Raw genomic sequence first — 23,313 nt, 5'->3', positions numbered from 1 at the left:
ACATGCTTGAAGTAAGCAAGCAGGGGTTGGAAAGGTAACACAGCTTTCCATATCTAAACAAACCCCAGAACTGTCACAGCAAAGAAGGAGGAAAAGGTACATGGTTGGACTAAGGTGAAGGCAAGTAATTAGTTTTTCCTCCTCAACCTTAAATGCAGAGCTATACACATAGACAATAGTAACTTTCTTTCCAACATTCACCTCACTGATCAGTCACTGTACTTCACATAATCTCATGTTTTCTCGCTTAGAGGTGCTGCAATACATTCTGAAGTGCAAAGCTGCAAAGGTAACCCAGGGAAGACAAAAAACCAACCCAAAAACCACCCCACCACCCCAAATCCCCAGAAACTTTAAAAAACCCTTCAAATTACAATAGCTGAACAACAGGGTTTTGTTGCTTCATGTTTGCATCATGAATCTTAAAAGCTTCAGACTTCAAAACAGAAGCTTTAAACCATACCCAGCTCATTAGCCAGACGTTTTGAAAGTCTTTTTTCCACACTGAAACAAATAGTTCCACTCCAGAAAGTTTCCAAGACTGGGAAAGACTAAAAATGAGATTTAGAATAATAAAAAATCTGAGGCATAAACAGAGATCTACCCAAATTGTTCTGCATTATATGTTAGGTTCCATAAAATGTGTAGGCTATGCAGGCCTTCACTCTACCAACCTTCTTCTGCAACAAAGACATGAAAGAGCATTTGGTTTGGCCAAATGTGCAGTAGGGAACCATTTGTACCAGCTGGTTTGTGTGTAACATCTGCAATAGATAATAACTAATTATAACAGCCACCTCAGAGAGCAACAGCATCCTCTGGTACAAACAAATATAACAATTAACATTTTTAAATTTTGCAAACTGTGATCCAAAATGCTTAAGAGCACCATTGCACTGAAAAGCTCCTAGACGACATTATAATAAAGTACCTATCTGTAAGTCAGAGATGCACAGACTGTTAAAAGTAGCCAATTTTATTCATATACTTTTAGACGGAACACAATTACCTTTTTTTTTTTTCAAAAAAGTTACACATTAATGTGCTTTTTAGTCAAATCAAAACTGATTTTCCCCCCTCTGCAGAGTATTTCAGTAGAAGCCAGAGTCCTGAGTAGCCCAGTTAGGTGCCTAAAGAATAAACAAACAAATAAGGATCAGTAGAAAGGAAATTACTGTATTATCTGCTGATTACTGAAATTTATGAAAAATTATTTTTAAAAAACACTGACATATGACTAAGGAGTATTGTTAATTAAGGGAAGATACCCTAAAAATTTAAAGCAAGTGTGAATATAGCAGAAATAGACACTGTAATGAGGTTGTAGAGCCTGAGTCCCCCAATTCAGTTGTTTCAAAAAGAAACGTTCTAGAAGACTCTAAAATAAACGTAAAAATAATTCAGCAGCTCTATTTTCAAATAGGAAAAAAGCATCATACAAGTTTCAGGTGACTTCCCTTTAATGGAATAAACTAATTGATTGTACAGCTCCCATCGAGGTGTTTTGGCCAAGCTGAAACAATACCCAGTAAAACTTACAGCAAAAGCCTGTGGTTTATGTACATGTGTGCCGGTCCTTAGTGGACCTCTGAATTACCCGCCTTATGCTGTTCTTCATCCTCACAAAGCTTCCCATACTGTAAAGTGGACAGAGGCAAAAACCAGATCATCTTGCCACCTTCCTTATTTTCACTGGTTCTACTTAAACCTCTGGCTGACCTAATTATATTCCCCATTTCAGGAAATGGGTTTAGCAGTTAGGGTTGTTGAACCACTCCAAGTTCCAGCCTTCTGCATCATTCATTCTTCTCTCAATACTCCAGATACATCTTCTCATACTTCTCAAGCACAACCTGCTTGAAAAGAGTTACTACTCCTAAGTGCCACCCTTCAAAACTTGCCATTTTCATGTGGTGAAAGAGACCATTCAAAGGAAGTAGACATGACAGATGAAACATCTAGCTGCACAACAATAATCAAATAAGAATACTAATCTAGTGATGAGAGGCAAGAAGAAAACGAGAATCACTTTATAATGCTCACTATAAAAAAAACCTTTTCAATTTAGTATCTAGTGCCATAACTAGAAGGATAAATTAAGGAACAGCTTAAGATTTATACTTAAATGTGTCTCAACAGATAGCAGGACTTCAGAAAAATATAGCTTATACCAACCTCAGACCTCCCACTCTGATTCAATTTCTTCTCAATGTTCATAGCCAACATTTGACTACGAAAAGACAGGCTTTTGGTTTTTTCAATCACTTGTTGATAAGGAGAGACTGCATTGTTGCCCATGACCACGTGGCCCTAAAACACAAGAAAGATACAGCAAATTTAACTGTCACTTAGAATGCACGCACCTTTTAATTTATTTTTCGGCTTTCAGAGGCTTCACAGATCTTACATAAAGGTTTAGAAAAGAATAAATGAAGTCCACCACACTTCAGAGGCAAAGAAAAAAACCCAGCAAAATTAGAGTTTGCTGTTCCTGAAATATTAAAAGTTTCAAGAGGATTTCAACAAATTCACTTGGATCCATCTAGAGTGTCTTACCAGCTTTGAATCCAATTTGGCATCTAATCGCGCATTTCGAATTAGATTGACAATCCATCTTTCTGCTTCTTCAGGAGTCATATTTAGTTTGTCTGCCAACATACTAGAAGATAACAGACAATCAAAACGTGAAATAAAATCCCTCTGATGTCAGTAAACTTAACTTGGTATACCATAGACTCTAGTAAGTTCAACACCAAGTTTGGCACAGGCCAAGACTTGCATTCACATACACAGGAAGCATACTTTCATTTGGCCAAAATTACTTTACATACACGTACACCTGCTCATCTCCCAACATTATTACTTTATACTGGGAATAAAGAATTCACTTCTGGGAAGTATACAGTTAAGTCATTCTGATACATCTGGCATTTGAGTCTTCACCTGCAGAGTTTTCCTACATTCCTGTTAAACCCTGCCTACACAAGTGTTCTTTGGAATATTGTCAACTAAGTTCTCACAACACGAAAGAGCAACCATCATTATCTAGAGAACAACTGAATTGATTTTATTCTTATTTATATCCAGCTGTCAGTCATGAAACTTTAGACGAGAATGAGTCTAGGAAACTGCCTCTCAGTAGCTGATTGAGCAATAAACTTCACCCTGAAGTTTCATGAACAAGAGGAACAAGAGAGTTTGGTAGAAAAAGTGTCCAAATAGACTATGCCCAAACATCTTCCAGTTTCAAGGAGGGATGGTGGAGGAGGAAGAGAGAAAATTCTTAGTGAAACAAGCACTCTTGTCCAGGAATAATTTCTTCTGATGGTGTTTCCCATAGCTTTTTAGCCAACTCCTTTGGTCTCCTGCTGGCAATTGGCTCATACAGGACATTTGTAACGCTCATTCTTTCATCAGCTTTCAGACTGAGGTAACAAACATGAGGTAAGGGCTACAGACATGACCAAAAAGCCAGCTGGCCGCACCAAGTTGTACAAGAGGTCAATTTCTCACCATTTCACAGCATCTTGCCTAAACATATTTTTCTCCACCTGAAAGAGTGATTTCTCTTGACAATTATTACTGCCAAATACTTTGAATCAATTATTACCTTGTCTACCCAGCTAGACTAACTGTATCTTCTTTATGCAGTCTCGTCTCCTATACATTCTTGACCTTTCACCCTCCTCCCAACTGTAACAGCAAACCCCATTTTTTTCAGTCACATGAAATGAGGTGAATAAAAAAAAGCAAAGTAACTTAAAATACTGTATTTGCACTGAACTCACTGCACTGACATAAAAAAACAGGCAAAGTTTCTGGAGTTCGTTAGGCAAAGTAAAATCCAACCACAGCTGCTACTGTCTCACTACATCTGTTAATCTGTGGTTGATTTAGCAACTGCAGCCAGTTAAGGCAGACAAAAGAATATATCAGGAATATAAGTTCTTGTGGAATTCACAGTCATTGGTACAAAATAAGGTAGACATTTCAATAGGGAGAAGCTACGAATTGTTTTACTACTTAGTGATAAGCTAAACTGAAATAATGACATTTCAAACATGTGATGGATGGGATAGATGCATGTTAGGGCAATTCAATGGGATTCTGATACAGTAACTCCTCTTCCAGATGATCGTAGGAATAGCTACTGCCACTACCCTGGGGATTAAGCAACACACCTTTGCGATTACTGCATAGAACCGTTATCTTCGACAACGGTCAAGAATCAACTAGATAAGGCCTTTAGTGTAAGAGATCATTGAAATGGGTCCTGCTTGGAGTTTAAATTGGGTGCACAGAAATGAACCAGAAAACCTCCAAAAGCCCCTTTCAACCTACAGCATCTAGATCTTGCTTTTCCCTTCCCCTTCAAGTACACAAGAACTTCAGGTTAAAAGGTCACAGGACTTGTCATTCCAAGCCAGAAGCTATAAATGTGCATTGTATCACCTCACAGATAATTTCACTCTTTCCTACTACATCTAAATTTTACTAGCCCAGCTCCTTCAAAGGCAGGCTTTTCAGAAGTTAAAACATGTCACATGAACATATAGCATATATACAGCTACAGAAATAGCACACCTCTGTATGGTATTTTTTCCTGCATGTGCATTTAAAAAAACCCCAGCAGTATACTAATCATAGAATGAAAGTGACAAGGTAAGAAGGGATATAAACCCCTGTTTTATCTCAATTCCTAGCTTTGAGATTTACATAGATATAAGGCACATAATCAAAAAGAGTTTCATAGCAAATGCACTGAATGTCTATCCTGATTACAGTTACGTAACAAACACCACTATTTTCCTACACACTGTTAAAATGGATATCAAATACTCTCAAGAGATTCCAACTACAGCTTAACCCCCGTAAACGTTTACCAGTTGAAGCAACAGATTCAGATTTACCATTACATATTAACACTATTAATACTAAGGCCTGGAAGCAAGAAAAGTTACATTCTTGCTCATCATTGTTTATAAAGAGTCCCACTATAATCAAATAAAAGTAAAAAAATTACAATGAATTACAGTTCTTGCGGAACACTGCCTACCGTTTCAAATTACAGGTGATTTCTTTTTGAAACTACCTTTATTTCTCTCCTTCTGTTTTATAAGGAGATTTGTTTATTTGGGTCATGCTAGAGCAAATGTTAAGTTCTCCTCTGCTTAAAAGGTAAGTTTACTGACTCCGCACATCATCATATATGAACAGGCGTATCTTAGGCTTTGCACGGAAGAAAAACATAGAAAAGAAGAATGAAGCATATTCAGCTGTTCAATTTAATACATGCATATCAAATTAAGCAAAACACATTCTGAATTAATTCCACCTATTACTTCCTATTAAACATGTATTTCAAATAGGAAGCTAACTGCAGGATGATTTGGGATGTGTGACTTAAGTTACAGCTGATAAGCAACTACATCCTTTGGAAAACTGTCAGCTGTTAAACACGTGTAAGCATTTTTTAAAAAGCATTACATGAGCTACCTATTTTCAATTCAGCATAAGAAATAGCAGATTTCCCACTAACTGTTTTCAAATTTATTCTGAATAATTAATTAATTAAATATCACTTATTGAGCACTGTGGTCCAACCAACTAGTTTCAAACTCCAGGAACAGCAGTAGAAATCACTTGTGGACATAGAAACCCAAGAGCTACGCCTCAGTCAAATGTTTAATTAAAGCATTTTCACTAGTTAATTTCTCCAAATCCAAGTCTGAAAATGCCTTAAGAAACTCCTTATGCACCCCACTTAGGCCAAAATCTAATGATTGTTACAGTTTGTGCAGAAATTTAAGGCTTATGTCCATCACAAACTGACCTACCAAAAACATTCTCATTAGTGACGATTGATTCTACATACAATTATCTGACTTGATACATGGTAGGAATGTCCACGTGACTCTGAAGTGAGGAGGGATTAAAATAAGAAACTTCATCCTTCCTTCAACTACACCTACCCGTAAAAAGTAATCCTTTCAATAAGCTTGCAAAACTATAAGACAATCTTCTCTCTTTTCTTTTGAGCTCAAACAGCATTAAACAACTTTTTCAGAGGATCAGATACATATGTTTGCTCTGGATGCAAGCTGGTGACAGGACTCCATTGAACCTGATCAATTGAACAGCTTTGACTTCTGCTGTCTGAAGGATCTCTGCACTGTTCTATACCACTGAGGTTTTTTTATAGCATTCAAAGTTCTTACACCATTTTGAAATTAAGAGATGTGGAAATATGGGAATGGGAGCAAAGGCCACACAGAAGGATTTTAAGTGTGCGTAAGTGTGGGTATCAAAGTTTCCATTAAATCTAGCTAAGATCCAACTTGAGATCATGTGAAAAAGTCTTAGCTTGAAAGCACTGTTTAAGAGCATGCAGGTGTTAGACCATGTTTTAAGGTTAACCACAAGAACTCAACTTGAAAGTCTAATTGTAATTTATCGCATTATAGCTATAAAATTAGAAAGCTATCTAATTAAATTTGAGTTAACTTTCATTTCATCTGATGACCAAGTCTTTTACTACTGAAGTTTACACTGTTAGTCCAACTGTCAGCTATAACTGATTTTTCTGACCTGTCACATTAAGAAGTTAATCTTACCCAATGCTGATACACTGATGGATGCGACAGAAAGTCTCAAATATGAAGAGACGGGCATTCTCAATGAAGTCCTCGAGGCATGCCACTAGGAAGAAGTCATTCACAAGCACCTGCAAGTTTAAGGAGAAAGGGAACACTGACAACAAATATGGAAGCAGTAATTTACTGGTAGGCACCATCAATAAGCAAAACTAGCGAACAGTGTTAAAACCATTTCTCAATATACCAAGATGCAAAGAGAAAGCTACAAGTTTAGAAATTTTCCTTATTCTGCAGCTTGCCAAATGTAAATCACATGCTAACACAATCACTGAGATCTAACTTGAGAACAAGGTCTACTGTAGTCAGAATTCTACTGAGGATGCCATCAACACTCAAAATTTAAATCCCCCCTGATACTATATGATTGTTTTCTCATGCAAGCCAGCCTACTTAGTAGTGCAAGTGTACCTATGAAGTTGAGATTACAGGACCACCAGCCCTATGTAGTGAAGATAAGCCTTCTGATTCACTCAATGTGGTGACTAATACTAACAAAAGTCCAATCAGATGCTACAAAAATTGATAGCAATGTACAGCTGTTAGAAATACTAACCTTTACATTAACAAACTCAAGCATTAGGCATCTTCAACTGTTCATAGTAGATTAACTAAGAATTTCCCAAGAGTATGTATTCAACTATCCAAATGTTATTTCATATTACTTCTCACTATTACAATTCCAGGATGCGGTATATTTCACAAAAGGCAAATCCAAGCTTTTCTTCCACTACTTCTCAGCTAATGGAAAAGCTGAAGTTCAGCCAAATGCATGATAGGTATTCATGTATTGTCCTAGAACAGCTTAAATATAATTTTAAAGCTGTATCCTTACCATTAAGTCTTGTTAAAGTTTTACAAAGTGATTTGTACAAAAAAAACACCCTCGAAAAACACTCCCAAACCCCCACACACTCATGAATTAAATGGAATCAAACACCACTTCAAACAAATTATCTGTCTCTCCTTGCAAATTTGAGACTTCTTTAAAGGAAGAAAATCCTTACTGTTTCACACTCTCTCAGCTTCTTCTGTGCACCATCGAAATCGAAGTTAACATACAAGCATTCCACAAACTCTGTTATAGGGTCCCTGTACGTGTAGGACTCCTGTCAGAAGTTAGGAACAATATCAGAAATCAAGGCCACAAGATTACTTGAGTATTGCTTACATCCTTAAACAAAACTTAATACTGGAAATCAGTCCATACATCATCTGAAATAATATATTGTTAGATCTCCTAATTACTCTCCTAAAAGCTAAGTTGTGTGCTTCCCCACCCCTCCCCCCCAATACTATGTTTAAACAACCAGAAGTGCAGTTTCACCTTCATCTCTGGGTTTCAAAAATGTCAGACTAAAGCTGGCTCTGTATCAAAAAGAGTATCATGTAACATGGCAGAACATATATTCTTTACAAATTCTGATTTCAAAGACTAATCTAACCCTAAATCCTTTGTAATTCAAATTGAATGATCATTTGATTTACACTGACAACACAAACAATGCTATTTCCTATATACAATATCCTCAAACTTGTTTTGGCATTATAGGAATGATTCAACATTAACTACAAGGCAGGATCAACACTAGATCTATATACAAGTGTGCTAATTTAGGCTTACTAAAATCCTGTATTTTTGTCTAATGCACTTTTTAAGACAGCTTAGTTCTGTACAGATCAGTATCTGCTTCAGCATATAAAAAGACAAGCAATTTTTTCTTTCTGGATCAGTAATTTTTCCTTCCCCAGGAACTGTATTTACAGACTCATACTATTTAAGTTTAAAGTTCGGGTTTGACAGCAGAGTTGGGTTTTTTATATCAAAATTGTACTTGTTAACCGTGTTATTAACATCCACAATGTAAAACAGTTGGATCCATCACCGTCATATGTGAACAACAAAATGCTTGCTTAGCAGTTCAATACTTGCAAAGGTATTGCAAGTATTAGTAATCTCTAACTGCTAGTAAAGCACTTAGGTTATATATGACATTTGACATAAGTTAATTCAATGCTTTGTTTCTCCTACGCAGAAAAGTCACTAGTTATCCTATCCAAACTGCTTCCAAATCTATAAAACCTCCACCATTTAATATAACAAACTACACAGAATAAAAGAGTATTTAAAAAATAAATCTCATCAGGTATTTCAAAGCCAAAGCCAGAGTCAGTGTTTTCAAAAGGAACAGCTTCACAATCCTTCATTTTAATTCCTACCAATTGTACAAGATAAAAAAGCAGCAAAGTTGTAAAACATTACTTTAGTTCTAATATTATTAGTTCATATTAGGTTATATCTTTAATGCTAAGTAAAGTTTTAGCTTAAGAAATGAGTCTTTACACATCAACTAGTCTATAGCTTCTTATACTACTTCTTGTGAACACATGCTTAAAAAGATTTGAAATTTGATTCCTGCACTGACCATGTTTTGCATAGGTAGCTACATCAATGCTTGAAGTGCATATAAAGGAGTTGTAGCCTGTAATAACCACACTGTCATGTACATATCAGCTTAATAAGAACACATTGTGAATAATGTGTCTTGGAAGCACGCTCATTCCAGATAAAAATCTTTACTGTAATCCCTTTAAGTTCTATTTCCTTTACTGCTTTTGCCCATGTCTGTCTGCATCCTCGTAAAACTGTAACAGAAGCATTTTCACATGCTTCTGAAATGCAACATGAACATAAAATAATGCATACAGTTCAGTGGTTTTGAAATGCAAACAAGGTTCCCTATCCATATAACAATTCCTTGTAGGGATGGCTAAAAAAGAGCAAGATCCAAAACTGTTTCACACCTCACTGAATTCTCTGCAGTAAATCATACAGAAATAAACCCAAAATATTTACCAATTGCTTGTTGACATAAAAGGAAAAAAAACAGGCATATTATTAAAAAGACAGTTATTATGTAGTCTCAGTAAAGGACGGACAGAAAATACCAGCTATTTCAGTACTTACCTGCTGAATAACCTTGACTAGATCTTTCAGCACTTGTCTGCGTTTTCGAACATCCTTGTTTGTTATGACTGCAGTAGTCAGGTATCTGAGGATATGTGGGCACATTGTCTGAATTGCATTGAGATACCTAGAAAAAAAAAATCCAGATAAAGCAATTATGCATCAACACATTATTCAGGACAACAACTTACCCACCTTTTATGCAATACAATACTAGGACTTACGACTGCACATTTATTCAAACATAGAAGGATTAGTTTTTTTGTTAATCTTGTGATCATCTTTTTTGGACAGGGAGAGGAGGGAGGGAATGGAAAGAAGACAGCAGTGCACTAGGGAGAGAAGACACTAGTGCTGCAAAAAGAATAGTCTGTATGCAAAATTCAGGTCAAAACAGACCTAAGCAGTGAGCTACACTGCTTTCATAGGAGAGGCTTACATGGGCACACAGAGCCACTGGAAGCCCTTTTTCATACCTCCATCTGTGCCTGCAGCTTTCCTGCTCAACTCTCCAATAAATTAGCCCACATTTTCAAGTGAGAAGTAGAAATCACAAATTAAAAAAAAAAACCCAAACCATCACATAGGCTGTGAAACAAAAAGGAGACAAAAAAAAGTCTACTACAAATTACCAGATCTATTGGGATCATCATGCAAAACATTAAACTGCTTTTCTTTGCTCTATTCTCCTTCTCTAATACATTATATCCAACCAGCTACTGGAAAGGCAGCAAAACTTAAAACTATCTTCTCAGTCTTAAGCTGCTCTAGATTCTTAGATCTACATATAAGTTGTCAGCCCTCTCTCGAGTAGCTGGCATGTCAATTTTCATTTTTATTCTCTGATTTTCCTCAAGAACCCTTAAGTAGGTTTTGCAAAATCAAAAGAACAGGATCTTCTCCACTCTAGCCCTAAAAGATGTGGTAAGAGCTGGCAATATAGCAAACCCAATTATTCCATTCCCCCTGTCAAGCACCAGAATAAAAGTGCCCGTTCTTCCTGTCTCTTCTTTCTCCTTGAAGGGAAATTGCAGCCATGATGAAAGGCAGATTATGCATAAAAATTAAAAAAGGCTTGAAAAAATATCCAAAATGTTAATATCATTACACCTTCTGGAACACCCTCAGGCTCTGGGCTGAAGAATGTCTGACAAGCTTACATATTCATTTTGCTTTAAAGACCCCAACATAACACAACACAACTTACTGTGGCTGATAGAGAAAAAGGTCAATGATATTGTCTCTCCCTTTGGGATGATTAAAGAACACGAACAAAGACCAGTGGATAAGCCACGTTCTTTGCTGAAGAGACTGCAGTGGAGAGCTGACAGACTAAAAGAAAACACAACATTGTTTTAAGTCACAACACAGAAAGTTTGCATGAAAACCAGTAATTGCTCAAATTTTTGTGATTTTCAACTGTATCCTTTTAGCTGTTACCACTCTCAGGCCAAGTTTGACATCCAGCATTTTACCTGTCATCTCTCAAAGAACTCTGATGAAATTCATAAGCAAAATAGATTTTAGTGTTATATTCAAATAATTTGCCAGAATTTGTATTTTGTTATGGCAAGAGCATAGTTTTCCTTTCTCCAAAGACCACCATACTAATATAATTTACTACTTTCCTTTGCAATCCTGAATTTTTTCAAATACAATCTGAGGAATTACTGGGCTTCTCTAGCTTTTCAGTTTTTCTTACTCTAAAACCTCACAAGAATGTTTTTGCCATACGCTCTCAGAAAATGATCTAACACCGCAGTCACCATCAGCCAGGAAACAAAAACGTAGGTACCTTCATTTAAACCAGATGAGAGCTAAATCCTTATCTGTGCATTAAGTATCTATATTGGCTCCAAATTTCAGCAGCTCTTCAGATAGTCTGCAAAGCAACATGCTACAAAAATCTTGGGAGTCTAATAAGTAAGTTAAATTTAATAGTCTATTATAATCATATAGGCTCACAGAGATGAGAAAATTAACTAATGTTAACAAATTCTCTTTATCTGTCACATAGAAGATGAAGATTTTTTTCTAGGAGGAAAAAAAAAGACAAGCACAAAAACAAAACACCTAACACCTTTTCAAGGTTCTGGTTCAGGAGCATAAAATTCACATTTCAGATATGCCCATTGAGAGAGACTGAGAAGTCATTCATTACTTCAGTTGTTCTGAAGTAGTACTTCAGCCCCACTCTTTCCCTTCATGACCTTTATGGTCATCTGAACCCAGTAGCTGATGAGGAAGTTGAATTGGCTGAAGACTTATTTACAGAAACAAGCAGACTTGTATTTTCTGTCAAAAGAAGCTTTTTCACATGAAAAGACTGTAGGTGAGCAACAAACATTTTATTCTTTACAGAATGTTAATAGTAATCAATCAAATTTCACACAATGATACCTTGCCCTCAAACTCATCCTTGAGCCTAGTTTGGTTTTCTATTTACTGGAAATGCCACAGAAGCTCTCAAATATGGTAAGAGTGGAACAAATAATCTGAAAACTGTAGCTTAACTATTTCTTTATGACCACTCTACAACACTCCCACTATTAGTAAATTATCTAGTGAAAAAGTGGTAAGCTACTCCTAAAAAAAGACTGTAAATGACTGATTAAAAAAATACTAATACCTCTAACCTCTCATCCTACTAAACATTACCAAGATTTTACTTACGTTATTATCTATTGTCTCCTTCAATCTTGTGAGATCTTCCATGGCTGCCTCCCAATTCTGCATCAGAATTTCAGATGCCAGTTTGCCCCACAGAGAACTCAAAGCATTTCTGTCTGTTGCTGGAACCTATTTTCAACAACATCAACAAAGTCATACGCTTAGTAATCTTTTTTTTTTAAATTATTACTTTAAAAAAATAAGAAAAGTATTTCCTGGCAGTATTTTTAATTTATAAACTATCAAATTTACTCAGTCCTAATCTTTCAAAATAAAATATTTCTTAAAAAATAAGCTAGTCAGGTACAGAAGGAAGTAAGCAGTAAAACTTCTTAAGTAGAAACTAGAAAATCCTGCCATTGTAACACAAAGCTCCATACTGCTGAAGTTTAAGCTTAAAAAAAGACTGAGCACCAGGTGACACACAGGTTCCAATTTTATTGTTTTGGTTTTTTTTCCCCACACCATATAAAAACACTTCTAAACTACTAAGACAAGGTTGTTACAAAGCAGGTTCCTAAAGAACTCATGACAGTAGGTAGCCACCATAATTAAAAAAGCTGGTACTTAAAGTTCTTTCTGCCAATGCTGTGCCAAAAAGTGTACTTCTTACAGAAAGGACCAGAAGCCTGCAACTTCACAGTAGCGAATCTATTTCCTGGAAGGGTAGTCCTAAGGTCAAGCTCTGTTAGTTTTATATGGGAATGAATTACACTAGGTCATTGACAGTGTCAAATTCTGTTCTCAGATCAATTACAATAGTTCTTTCATAGGTTACGTTTCATGACTCAGAAATTTAAACAAATCTTCTCCCACCAGAATTAGTAAAAGTTCTATACCAAGCTATTGCCAGCACAGAAACAGTACTTCGTTTTCTGAAATTAAGTTATTTGACACACAAGAATAGAACTCTAAGCCTAGAATTAAGGACAGATGCCCACAAACCTACGTAAGTAACTTCTATTTCCCCTCTCAGGACATAGAATGTACCTATAACACTGAAACCCATGCAAAAGAACTCGGCTTCATCTTACACATTCAGATTAAAGTAGGATTGAGTTGAATTTTTAAGTTTAAACTCTAGGCAAACTGAAGATATACTTCCCAATTTTACTTCTTTAAAGTAAGTTGCAGGAATTATCTGCTCTAGCAATACTTCATAAAGCTTAGGATATTTTTAGACACAAGCAGCTATTAGGAATAACATTAGTCACTCCACCTGTCAGTGAGGGATACACAGTTTAGAAATCATGATCTTCCAAGCAATCAAGGTGCCAATTTCACAGATATCTTAGTTGATGGGGTTCACATGCACTGTGCAGGTTCCAAATCACACAGTTACAGTTAGCTATTCACATAACTGCCTTTAGTTACTGCAGCTGTTCTAGCTACAGTATCTGGATTTTCAAGCAGTTACCTTAAATTTCCATTTGTTAGTAAAATGGCACATTCACTGACCACCAACAATAAATTTACTGTGTTCAGATTCTTACAAGACACTAAATCTTCATTCTCAAGATTCACTCCCACCATTAAGAAGTGATATGAATTACAACAACATGAAAAGAGCTGGTTCAGAGATGATGGATCTGGTTCTACAATTCTCATTTAAGCTGTTTACATTTCCTAGGCAGATGACTTCTGCTCTTAAATCCACCACAAAATTGAAGAGAAGACAGATGAGAGTTCAGATAAGAAGCTGGCAGTTCATCATTACCACCAATTACATTCAATCCACCTGCAAGCTTTTCACTACTTTTGATAACATCTGTGCACAAAACCATGTATTCATTTTGCTGGTGGTTTTTTTTATGTTTTATTTTCTCTAATATTTTTTCCAGGATACATTTACGGTGAGGAAGAGAGATGTATTCCTTAATTACACATTACAAAACATACAAATCTAAAGGACAGTTCAGAATTCAGCATGACAATGACTAGTAGACAATAGTTGGAGATGGACATTAAAATTACTTTCAACTTTTATCTGGTGCACACCAATTGTCTCAAAAAGCTCACAAGTATTCTAAGAATTAATACAGACAACTTGCTGGTTTAAGTATTCCATTAAAAACAAAAACACCCAAACAAATACACCACAAAACAAAACCCAAATGCCCCAAACTTACCAGAACCCTAAAAAAGTAGAGATATTCTGCAGCTCCTGAGTAATTACCACATTCGTACTGGAACTTTGCGTACCTGTAGAGTGTATCTAGGTACTCCTGCCTAAACTGAAAAAGAATAAAAAAACCACTTTTCTTCACTAGGAAAAATGCTGTTACAAGTCCATTTCAATAGCAATCTTTGAAGTCTTTAAGTTCTTTGAAAAGCATTGTACACAGGAAAGACAATAGAAAATTACACTCATAATCCACGCCACCAATTTAAAGATTAAACCAATACTGGAAAGAGTGAAATTCTGTATTTCAAAGTAAGAAAGACACATCTTAGTTACAAAGATGCAGGTAACATTAAGGTCCAGCTTTATTTTAGTTTGTGTAAAAGTTTAAGGCACTCAAATTTATGTATTAGGAATTCTGCCTCTTAGCTAGTGACATGAGACAGGCCAGTCTGTAGTTGCTCAGAGCTGCTGGCTACGGGTGGGGGGGGAAGAAGCATGTGAACAGAGAGATACTTAGAACTGAATTCAAACACACAGAAGAATTAAGAAACTTACACCATGCTTCTCAGCTAAGTAGTCAAACAGCATCCGACCATCCCTATAATAAAAAGATAAAAAATGCTGTTTTTACAAAACAAACTGATTGTCACCATGCAACACCACACAACTATTCCTCCACTTCGTTGGGCAAAAGCAACTCGATAAATAGTGAGCCAACTATTCCTAAAGCATCACAAAAGTTTTTTCTTACTATTTACTTTCTAAATCTTAAATTAATATAATTATAAATAAAAAATGCCACCTGCAACAGTAACTCGAGTTAAGAAAGGGTGGGAGGTTGATTTAAGTTTTATGGCATTCTTAGTTTTTGTTATGAAAGTACAACTCTGATTAAAGCTCTTCCCAGTTTCATGTTCTAATTCCACAGCAGTTGCTGTAGCCAGGCAGGTTGAATTTAACAGGAGACAGGAAAAAAGGCAAAGACTAAAGTAAAATAGAATTAAAAACTTATCCCACTATTGGCACTGGGGCACATTAGTTAGCAGTAATACCTTTACCACAGGAAATGCCTGCAGAATGCACAAGTACAAGCAATAACCATACTGAAGTTTTAACCATCCAACTCACACATGATCACATTTCTGAAAGTTTTTTAATTTAACATGGATATTGGAAGAAACATTACCTATATCCAAGTTTGATCTTACAGTAAGCATGCATGAAATTATCTACCACCAATAAGCCTTATATTAATGACTACAGGACTAGCTGTTGTTTAAAAATACCACAGGTATCTAATTTAGTCAAATTTTTAATCCAGTATCTCTACTGGATCTTTAGCAGCTCTTAGAGTGAAATTTTAGCACACCAGCTTTTCAGTGCAATAAGGATTCCATTCAAGCTCTGCTGCATTCATCTGGCAACAAAACCCACAGCTGAATTCATATTCCTAAAGAGGAAGTACTTTCAGCATGACACTTTGATTGTATGGACTGACTGTCTTTCTACAATACAGAAAGAACTAATGACTTCTCTCTTATCTCCAGCTCCATGTCATCCCCCACCCAGGATGCTTCGCTATCAGCAGCTACCCTCCACTCCACCTCTTCTCTGCCTTCACACTGTGCACTCAATCATGTGGTAAAGGTGACTTGGGCAATTCACAGAACTATCATAGCTGATAGAACACGTACCCAAGATTTACGTGGGAAGAACCAAGCTATAAACTCCTCTTAGGATAAAGATACAGTAAATATAGATACAGATGAAGATTTCCCCATTTACTCTGAAACCAACTAGCTGCAAAGCTGCCAGTTGGTTTAATCAGAATGTATAGTATAAGATTCCACAGGGATGGCACATTGACAAGTTAACCAAGATTGACAATCCTAGTAATGCCTGTGGAAACAATTAAATTATCTGATGGGTTTCTTCCAGTGTAACATACTTCAAAGATGAGAAACGCTGAATTTAGAATTAAAGATGAATAGTCAATATCCTCCAAGAATAGCATGGGGAAAAAAAAGGAAAGAGAAATGTTTGAGCTTATTCCTGAAATAATTTCTACTTGCTAAGTCTCCTTTACATATCTTCTACCATTTCCCAGACTTTGTTGTTCCAAACAGCATTGTCATGGATGAAAAGCCATGATCTAAAGTCCTAATAATAAGCAACTCTAAATATACAGATTCCAAGTCACCAGCAGAAACTTAAAACAGTTAAAAAATCTTAAAGGTTGGAAACTTTTGGTTTCTTTTTTCTACTGTCTAAAGCACCCTACTCAGGTGCACACAGATTGACCTCTCAACAGTATTCTCACCATTACTGCATCATCCCAACAACAATTTGGATGAAAATGTCTGTCAAATCACAAACAAATCCCAGCATTCCTGAGCTGCAAAGTTTTCTGACATTGTCTGTGCATTTTTTGATTTTATCTCTTGCTTCCAAATAATGTTTCTGATTTGGAGTTAAGTAGTACTGACCAACTTTCATGAATCAAAGGTCAAGCAACAGAATGCATTTCCCAAGAAATGCCAGTATGTACAATTGCAACAAGGCAATTCTTTCGCTAGGCCAAATACTCTTTATAAAACTGGCTAAAGGCAAAGCAAGAATTGACTAAGATGGCTACATATGGATCAGAAGTTCAATTAGATTTGAATAGAGTTGTGCCAGTATCAGAAGTCTTTTCTTGAAAATTGAGATAGTCGCAGTTGATACTTCAAGACAGGTAAGTAACAGCTTTTGAAGTATAACTCAAAGTAAAAGGCCCAATTGCTACCAAGTGGGTCCTGGCCTTGCGCAACCAAAGTCATAAGCAAATCCAACTCCTTCTCTTAGCATAACTATCTAACATAAATACCCATGCTGAACTAGCATATAAAGCTGTTTTACTTATCCGAACAAGACTTTTCACAGTAGAAGCTTAAGTACTTCTGTTCTGATAATGCCAGAAAACAGCAGCTTTTTCCTATTGTGCTGGAAAACTAACAGGTTTCAGTTTCTACCAATGTCTTGTTATATATGTACATTGAGAACCAACACATTCCATGTCACCATCCCCGCACTGACCGTGTTCTAAATTAGGCTACAACAAATTCTGAAAACAATATGCAGAGTGGAGAAAACCCAGGCTAAAAGGGCTCATGAGGTGTCTCAGCAGGTACAGCAAGAAAGGGAAAAGGAAATAAGGATGATAAACTGCAGTTCAAACACAGCAGATTTTGATTTAGTTCCTCCCCTTACAGGACTCATTTTTTTTCAGGGGGCTTGCTCCCAAACAAAGGTACACCTCAACAAGAGGACTTTGGCAGACTAAAAAAAAAGTCTGTGCATTTAATGCTTCTGTAAGAAAATTCTAATTATGCTACAGTCTTCCATATCAGTAGACACATAAAGCTTGCCAACAACAAATCCAAGTGTAGGCTTCACCTTCAAATTCAAGGCAAGCAACAGGTATGTGGGTCTATTTGAAATCTTTGAGTAAGGCTGCAGAAGTGATCTAATTAATTTTCCAGTTGGTTAGACACATTTACAGTAGTAACAGTAATGCCTCCTATGAAGGATAACAAGCAGGAATTTGTACTAAACTAATAACTACTAGCCCCTCTGTTGAAACTGCACAGTTACCTCATTGAAGAGTCACCTCCTCAATGACTGCAGCTGAACTCTTTCCTACAGCGCCCAACTTGGACTTAACCATAAGTAAACTCACAGTCCATAAAGCAGATGCACTCATTCTAACTTAATTACTCCTATAAGCAAAGCGAGATGAAATTGGGTACATCTTAAAAAGCTTGGACAAGCACTATCTTACACCAAGAAACTGACCAGTCTGGGGGGGTGGGGAGAGAATAAGGGCAGGGGGAACTACAGAACTCCTGAAAGAAGTACGTGCTATGAGGCTGAAAGGATGCTCATCCACCAGACGTCCAAAACTAAGAGAGCACTCCATAATTCTCTATGGAAGGTAGAAAAGGGAGAGGGTAGAGAATCTCTTAGAAAAGAGAAACTGAATTGTTTCACAACACTTTTCACCTCACCCCCCCCAAAAAACATCACACTCAAAAAGCAAACAAAAAAACCCCAGCCTCCCCAAAATTAATCTTGACTGTGACAACTGTCACTTTTCCCAAGCTGATTCATCAACATTAAGAAAAACAGACACTTTATGTACAGAAGGTAAAAACTGCTATAAAACCCAGTAAATTGTAGCCAGTAATTTTAATTACCGAATCACAATCACTACATAAATATTGGTTGGAAAGCTTTGCAGTTGTTACATAGAAAGCATTCTTGTCGTAAATACCTAAGAGATCAACAAGATGTCATGTGAAATTACTAGAAATTACCTAGTGGACTGCATCTGCCTTGTAGTCTCTGGATCCTCAAACATCTTGACAATTGGTTCAGTTTCAGCTTGGAGCTGCTTCAGCTGTGCAACAACAGTTGTTCTCTTCTCACGCAAAGCTAAAGGCACAAACAAAAAAGTTTTAATGTAATATCTTAAGTTTCCACAGAAGCCAATCTAATTACTGACAGCACATTTGCATGTCTTCCCAATTTCTACCTCGCTTATCCCCAGTCAAATCACAAAACCAGAGGCATCTATCAACTAATTTTAGATCTTCTCTCATTTTGTTCCTTTCCTCCTGTGTGGAGTTCTTATCAAGTCCCTAAAGAGCAGGTATAGCTGGAGTAGAATCTGTATTAGATGACGTATCTTTGGGCTTCCACTAAGGAAGATACAACCTTTTCAGAAAGTTTATTTGGAATAAGTGAACAGCACTGTTATGCCAATGATTTTCCTCTGACCAGATTCTGAAAACACTTTTTTAGAATACTTAACTAAAAATCAACAGAAAGAATTTAAAGCAGCTTAATCTGCAAAATTATGTCTTGGAACACTATGCATGTATGCATGTATTAAGTAGAACATTAAACCTTTTATGAAAAAACACTAAGAAACAGAACAAACAGCTTTAGGGTTATTATTTTACATGAACCCAAGCTTCCTCACCAAGTGCTACCAGCACAATAAATTGAATGCTTAAGTACAACTCAAAAAAGCATATGTGCTTTAAAAAAATAAGGAGTAGTAACCTGAGGTGGGCTATACAAGCCAAGAAACCTCTGGGACCAGAGAAGGCAAGACCAAATCCCAAGAGAGAACAGTGCAGGAAGCCATGAAAGTGAGCCACACACCAGAACACTCAATGCCACAGTGAACTTGCTAGAGATTTCTTTTGTGATTTAACAATATACATATATGTATGTGTGAAGGAGGTCCAATGTGGATAACACCGTGAGGATGACCCAGCCTAAATCTAAGAATGACTTGCCTGACAGGAAATGTTCCAGCAAGGAGAAATTACCTCCAACTTCAGATGAATCTTGATATTATAAGAGAGGGAGTGGAAATAAAGAAAAACTCTTCAGCTGAACATACTATAAGTATGAAAATGTTTTCCTGTGACATGTCCTGGATGTGCAATTGGGAGAGGACAACAGCAACTACAAATTGTGCAGAGATGTTTCTAAGTACAACAGTCAAAGTGAATTTAGCTTTGAGTACTTAGTGTGAGGTCTTAAAAAAAAAAAGTGTAAAATTGTATGGAAGCCAGCAATTCCACAAATAAAGAGAACCTGTCTGTACAGACACTCTGTTAAGTGTCGATGCATAAAGATGACACATACCAGAAAGATGTCAGAGTAGGTGAAGATCATTCCATAGAAAGACTTACAATCAAGCACCCTGAGCAACTGACTCAGTGTGAAAATATTACCTCTGCTTAAGTTAACTTCATACTGTTGAATAAATGCCACAGATCAAGCAGCAAGTTGTCATATAAACCAAACTGACGACATAAAAGCTTAGCAGATATTTGAAAAAAAGAGATACTTGCAAAAGTACACAAGTCTTCCTCCCAAGCTGCAGGCAAGACACGCTCTATTACCACTAGTTTAGAGGGTGATGAATTGCACAAAACAGAAAAAAAGTTATGGAAAAATAGGAAGACAGTGTATCTTGAAAGATTAGGGTCAGGAAGGAAAAGCCCCCAAAAAAATCCATCCCACATAAGAGGGAAGCTTACAAAATCATGAAGACAGGAAGAGATTAAATTTCATATTCATTACAATATTAATTATCATTTTTCTCCTAGAAAAACAGCAATTTATGCACTGACAGGAGGAAAACAAGCATTTTCAAAAGCATACCAATCTCCTTAAAACCTAAAAACCAGCCACAGAGTATTAATGGGATTGCTTACAATTGAAATCTAGCCTTAATAAGCCAGATACTTTAAAGAAAAAGCCTAGTGACCCCAAATTGTTGTGCAATAGTGTTTAATTTGACAGACAAAAAAAATAAGCGTAACTTTATTAGGCTGCATCCTTAATGTGCTCAAAATGACCAAACTGGCAATTTCAGGCATCGAAGACCAAGTTCCTGATAGACCAACAAACCCAGACTTCCCAGGATTAGGGGATTCTTTTTATTTCAGTATTGCACACCTTTCTGTCAGGTCAAAGTTAAACAGCATTCTAGTTTTTGAGTGCAACAAGAAATTGTCACCAGCTATTTACTACTTTCGATAGAAAGATTGTAAAACAAATTTTTACTTCTAAATGAACAGCTTACCGTGTGGGATTTCATCAGAATAGAGATTTTTGTACACATCCATTGCAAAATCCACCATGTTGGTATCACTAAGGAGATCCAGTTTTCCTTGGAGTAGCTCTTTTTCATTGTATATCTGAAAAAGGAATCATTACATAGTTTCTAATTCATATTATGCAGTTAAGTTTACAGCACAGTTTATTTATGAAATTTTGTCCAATAAATTGTATTAAACACCAGTTCTCACAGCTTTGCAAGACCTCACAGCTTTGCCAGGCAGTTAGTGTGCTTACTGTACAGCCTCCTTACGTTTCTGGTTTTGGCAAGGTACCAGCAACCTCCTGCTGCTTATCAGTATAGGAAGATGAGTTACAGCAACACTACTAGTTCTTAGTCAGGAATAGTAGTTCCTATTATAATTTACATGAAAAAATCCAACGTGAAAAATCTCTGAAAAGTATATGTATATTGAAAAAAAATTGTAAAAATTGTCACATTTTTCTTTTAAAAAATTTCCCACAAAATAACACAGTGAACAGCGCAGAGTAGTCAATTTCAAGTGGAACTCAGAAGAGCTACTCAATATAAAACTTGTAATTTAATTGTAACACTGACAAACTTAAAATACATCATTAGGTCTAATGCATAAAAGCAAGTTTAGTTTACCTTGTGTAATTGCATGGTGTTCTTTTAAACTTGTCAAATTATTTAAAGTTCCTACCTCATAATTTAGCCAGGAGTTGAAAACCACTGTTAGCTATTCAATAGGGGCCTATACAAAAGCAGACCTCCAAAACACGTTTGCGTGAAGGCCGTATTACAATTCACCACACTTATGGACACACTTGACAGGCCCTGCACAACATTAATTCAACTCTGAACAGCATGTTGACCAAGAACAACGCTCAAAATACTTCTAATTTAACTTGTGTTGATTAGAAAATGCCAGAATACTAGACAGACATTCAAGATAACAGGCATCAAGCAAGTTCATGACCAGGCAGGTCAAGTTGTCTCTACATATGCATGCTTAACCAGTTCATTTCAGAAACCTAAAATCATATTTATTTTAAATTCAAACTTTTCACATTTTGTTTCATTTTTAAATGGCCCTGATGAACGCTTCAGATAATTTAGACTAAACGCTCGTCAATATCCAGCATTACCGGATTCTCTATTGTAGCATAGTTAAAGAAGCATATATAACAAGCCCAACAAAGGAGAGCACGCAAAGGAAATTACACTGGGTTTAAGCACAAATTCGCGATGACAACGGCTTTAAAGTTGGTTAGCAATAGTTAGCAATCCCACACGCCGCCCTGCGACTCCGCTGCTGAGGGACAACACGAGCGACCAGAGCCGCAGGCGACTAACGAGGACGGTGTCATCCTGCTGGAGAGCCGGCAGAAAACAAACCGCGGCTGCGTGGAACAGCTTTAGCTTCGCCCTCCCCCGAAAAAGGGGAGCGGAAAGCTAAGTACAGGAAAAGCGGAGCTCCCCTCCGCCGCGCATCCAGCGGCCCTGGGAACTCCGCCGCGGGAGGCACGGCTGCCACAGGCCTCCTCTTGGGCCGCGGCCCAGCTCTGCCTCCCTCGCCGGAAGGCCCACGCGCCTCTTCCTCGCCCTCTCCACGCACGGTGGAGAAACCCCAAGTTCTTCCCTGAGGCAGCGAGTCGCCTCGCTGGATGGGCCCGGGCCCAGGCCCAGGCCACGCAGGGCCCGAGCGAGGAAACGGCAGCAGCAGCCACGGTGCGCCCAGGCCCACGAGAAGCACGGACAGCTGGCGGCACCGCCTGCCGCTTCGCCTCCCCAGCCGCGGGGCTGACACTCCCGCCCCGGGGACTGCCACATACCTCCTTGACAGAGAGGAATTCCAGAAGCGGGAACACCAAATGCCGGTCCAAGAAGTGCGCGATCTTGGTGGTCAGATCGTACTCCGCCATCTTGGCGACAGGAAAGAAAAGAGAGAGAGACCGGGCCCGCCGACCCGCGGTCGCGGCTCTTATGGGCTCTGCGCCTGCGCGGCGCCTGCGCGTGCGTGCCCCGCACGGCCGCGGCCGGAACCGGGGCGGGGCGGGGCGGTAGGCGCCTGCGCAGTGGGTCGGTCGTTGCTGCGTGTGGCTGTGGGTGCGGGGCGCGGGGGGCTGTGATCGTCTGACAGAGGGACGCGAATGGGGCTCCGCAAGGAGCTTGGGGCTTTGGCTGTGTGGATGCGGGGGGCGGCTGAGCCGACTCCTGGGCTGGGTTCTGCTCCTTTGCTTGAGTCGGCGCC

General features: G+C 37.8%; 1 protein-coding gene across 1 annotated transcript; it reads right to left on the bottom strand.

The window, feature by feature from the left end:
* Window positions 1–955: 955 nt before the first annotated feature.
* On the bottom strand, window positions 956–23,026 carry EIF3E (eukaryotic translation initiation factor 3 subunit E). The gene is made up of 13 exons (XM_084280544.1): window positions 22,895–23,026; window positions 21,063–21,177; window positions 18,772–18,889; window positions 14,972–15,014; window positions 14,421–14,525; window positions 12,295–12,420; window positions 10,829–10,953; window positions 9,622–9,748; window positions 7,661–7,762; window positions 6,615–6,724; window positions 2,557–2,659; window positions 2,176–2,310; window positions 956–1,130 (listed from the first exon to the last, which is right to left on the bottom strand). The coding sequence occupies exons 1-13, from the start codon at window positions 22,982–22,984 to the stop codon at window positions 1,092–1,094; spliced, it is 1,338 nt and encodes a 445-aa protein (XP_084136670.1). The 5' UTR covers window positions 22,985–23,026; the 3' UTR covers window positions 956–1,091.
* Between the last annotated feature and the right edge of the window lie 287 nt (window positions 23,027–23,313).

This window comes from Gallinula chloropus (genome assembly GCF_964237585.1).
Source record: "Gallinula chloropus genome assembly, chromosome: 2".
Classification (NCBI taxonomy): Eukaryota; Metazoa; Chordata; class Aves; order Gruiformes; family Rallidae; genus Gallinula; species Gallinula chloropus.
The sequence above is the reverse complement of the archived record's forward strand: the minus strand, read 5'-3'. Positions and strand labels throughout refer to the sequence as shown.